At 38.3% G+C, this 2746-nt stretch overlaps 1 protein-coding gene across 1 annotated transcript; it reads right to left on the bottom strand.

Annotated features, from left to right (window-relative positions):
• Window positions 1-423: 423 nt before the first annotated feature.
• On the bottom strand, window positions 424-2466 carry LOC113855676 (protein ETHYLENE-INSENSITIVE 3-like 1a). The gene is made up of 2 exons (XM_027487305.1): window positions 2042-2466; window positions 424-1759 (listed from the first exon to the last, which is right to left on the bottom strand). Exons 1-2 carry the CDS (start codon window positions 2464-2466, stop codon window positions 424-426), a joined length of 1761 nt encoding a protein of 586 aa, XP_027343106.1.
• Window positions 2467-2746: the final 280 nt, after the last annotated feature.

Genomic DNA, 2746 nt, shown 5'->3' on the forward strand with positions numbered 1-2746 from the left:
AGACAATACTAACAAGCTTCCCCACATAACCATCTTAGATGACACACCTCTCAAGGACAAATAACTTCTATGAACATGAAATTACCCGTTTTAATTCTCAATCATAGTCAAATAGACTCTTCCAGTTACAGTTTTGGCAACTATGTAATCCATCATAATTTTCAGTGTGTAAAAAATAATCCCCATTGTTCTAATTCTAGCAATTACTCTACTCAAATTTTCAACACATGGCAAATCATGAAGCTCCAAATCATTCATGTTTGCTAAAAACCGAGAGTAATTTGCCACATGTTTAAATTGCATTGCCAAAATTAAAACCTTAGGGATTATTTGGCACACATTGAAACCAAAACCAAAGGAGGCTATTTGTAAAAGAGTGAAAGCTAGAACAGATAATTTATGATTTTACCTTTTTCCTTAACTTCATAGCCAAAGGAAGTCCTGCCCCAAGGGAGAGTCCATAAATGGATGGTTGAATGTAGCACCATTATCATAATGGGTACCAAATGCATCCAAATCAAAAAGGGGATCTAAGGATGATGTGGACACGTTTGCATGCACTGGAAAGTTGGACACTTCAGCAGAAGCCATCTTGTAGTTGTATCCATTGACACCACCAACCCGTTCACCAAACAAATTCTTGTCCATCTCAGTCTCAAAATTTTGCACCTCCTGGTTTTTGTTGGCTCCCACAGAAACATTATTGTTCTTCTGCTGTAGTCCTGCAGTGTATATGTCCATCAAATCAGAGCCCATTTCCCTTGAATTACCACTGAAAGCGGAAAGAGTGTGATTTTGATTCACAGCTGGTGCTGCAGTGTGCCTAGAATGTTGACCAATAGGCCCAATTTCGGAATTGTTGCCACTTCCAAGCTGAGACACTGACTTTGACCATCCAACTCCAACCATTTGGACACTGCTATTACTATTGGCTGTGGATGTGCATGTGAGCTGGTGATTGTTCCTTGAATTCCTGTCACTGAACCCAATGCTGTTCTCATGGTAGGGGCAGTGAGGGTTATGGCAAGAATAAGCCTCATGAGGAATTGTTATACTCTGAATAAGCTCTGCCTTTCTCTTATTAGCAGCATGTTCTGATGTCACAAGGTTATTGTGGTTCATTGGGAGCATATTATTATTGTTATCATTGTTATTATTATCACTAGCAGTATCAATATGAATATTGCTGGTTGGTACTGGGGGGCTAATATTGTTCTCCCCCACAATACTTTTAGCACCACCGTTGCCTTCAGTTTCATGATTATTTGCTTCATTAGGCCTTGTTGTGAGCGGTGCATCTTGTGAAGGTTGAAACATGTTCTTAGCCAGCAATTCCTCATGTTTTATAACAGCCATCCAAATAGCAGTTTCCTTAGCAGTGAGCTTGTCCTGAAGGGTCCTAGAGTGACGCACAATGTTTTGTATTTTGGCTATGTCTGGGGACAGATGCTTGATCACAGCAGTGAGCACACACAGCTTCCAAACCTTCTTAAGATCATGGGGCTTCTTATATGGAGGTGGGCCTGGGGCCATTGAGAAGCCCAAATCAGGCCACCACTCCTCATTCCCAGTGGGCCACCATGGAGGAATAACACCCCTATCCAACGGGAACCTCCTCTGCGGTGGATCACAATGCTGCATCAGACACGATAAGAGTGACCCAAGAGTTGTGTCTGGAAGATCATGCAATGAGTATGCACACGATGAGTCTCCACTCATTGTCTCATTCATTTCCTGAAGTCCAATTTCTTCATCATACCTAGTGGACCATTGACCATAAAACAAAATAATGTACACAATTGCATTAACAAATTATAAAATTATATGTTTTTATACACATAATTTCAGAACCTGTACACTTAATTTTTTGAGAAAACAACTTACATTAGTACTCTCTCTTATACATATATTAGATGTTTTGGATAATATTGATTAATAAAATTAATATTTTAATAATATAAATATTTATTTTAAATAATGAATAATACTTACAGTGTATAAGAAGAACAGATAAATGATGTAGACGGTGTGAATCATTTACCTGTTGATTGCAATAGGACCATTACGATCAAACTTGACCCTTTCCTTCCACCAACCACGAAGGTTATCAGAAGCTCCACTGAGTGGCTTGCCTTTGTCAGGAATGATGCCATAAACAAAACCTCGAACATCACAAACCTCCATCATCTTGAGCATGTTCTTTAGGATACTTTCTTGTGCACGAGACATTGTCTTCTTTTTCAGCTGCTCCAATGATTGCCCCTTCTCTTTCACTCTCCTCTCTTCCTTAAGCTTCTTTAACAACATGCGATCTCTCCACATCCTTGTCTCAAGCTCCTCAATGGTTAATTTTTCTCTGCCCTTCTGTTCTTGAATCCTTGTTTCTTCTTCATTTTTTGCACCAGAAGATCCTCCCATTGAAGGGTCAAAGAGAGGATTAGCAATATGATCACCCACATAATTCATTGCTTGCAAATCTATCTCCTTTCACTTTTCTGGCAATCAATCCATACAAAATTAAACTTATTGTAAGATCAATCAGTGGGCTACATCAAATTTCGATACTTATATTTTGAATGAAGAGTAAAATAACATTTTATGTATCCATAAAAGTTGAATCATCATGTAATGGGAAAATGTGAATAAGTTGTAAGAAACATGAGTCCTAATTCTCGTACTGTAAAGAAAGTTTGTCGTGCCATTGTTAACTCCATAGATGTTCTTAAAAAAAATATAATTTTTATTC

This window comes from Abrus precatorius, unplaced genomic scaffold (assembly GCF_003935025.1).
Source record: "Abrus precatorius isolate BTA unplaced genomic scaffold, Abrus_2018 Scaffold11, whole genome shotgun sequence".
Classification (NCBI taxonomy): Eukaryota; Viridiplantae; Streptophyta; class Magnoliopsida; order Fabales; family Fabaceae; genus Abrus; species Abrus precatorius.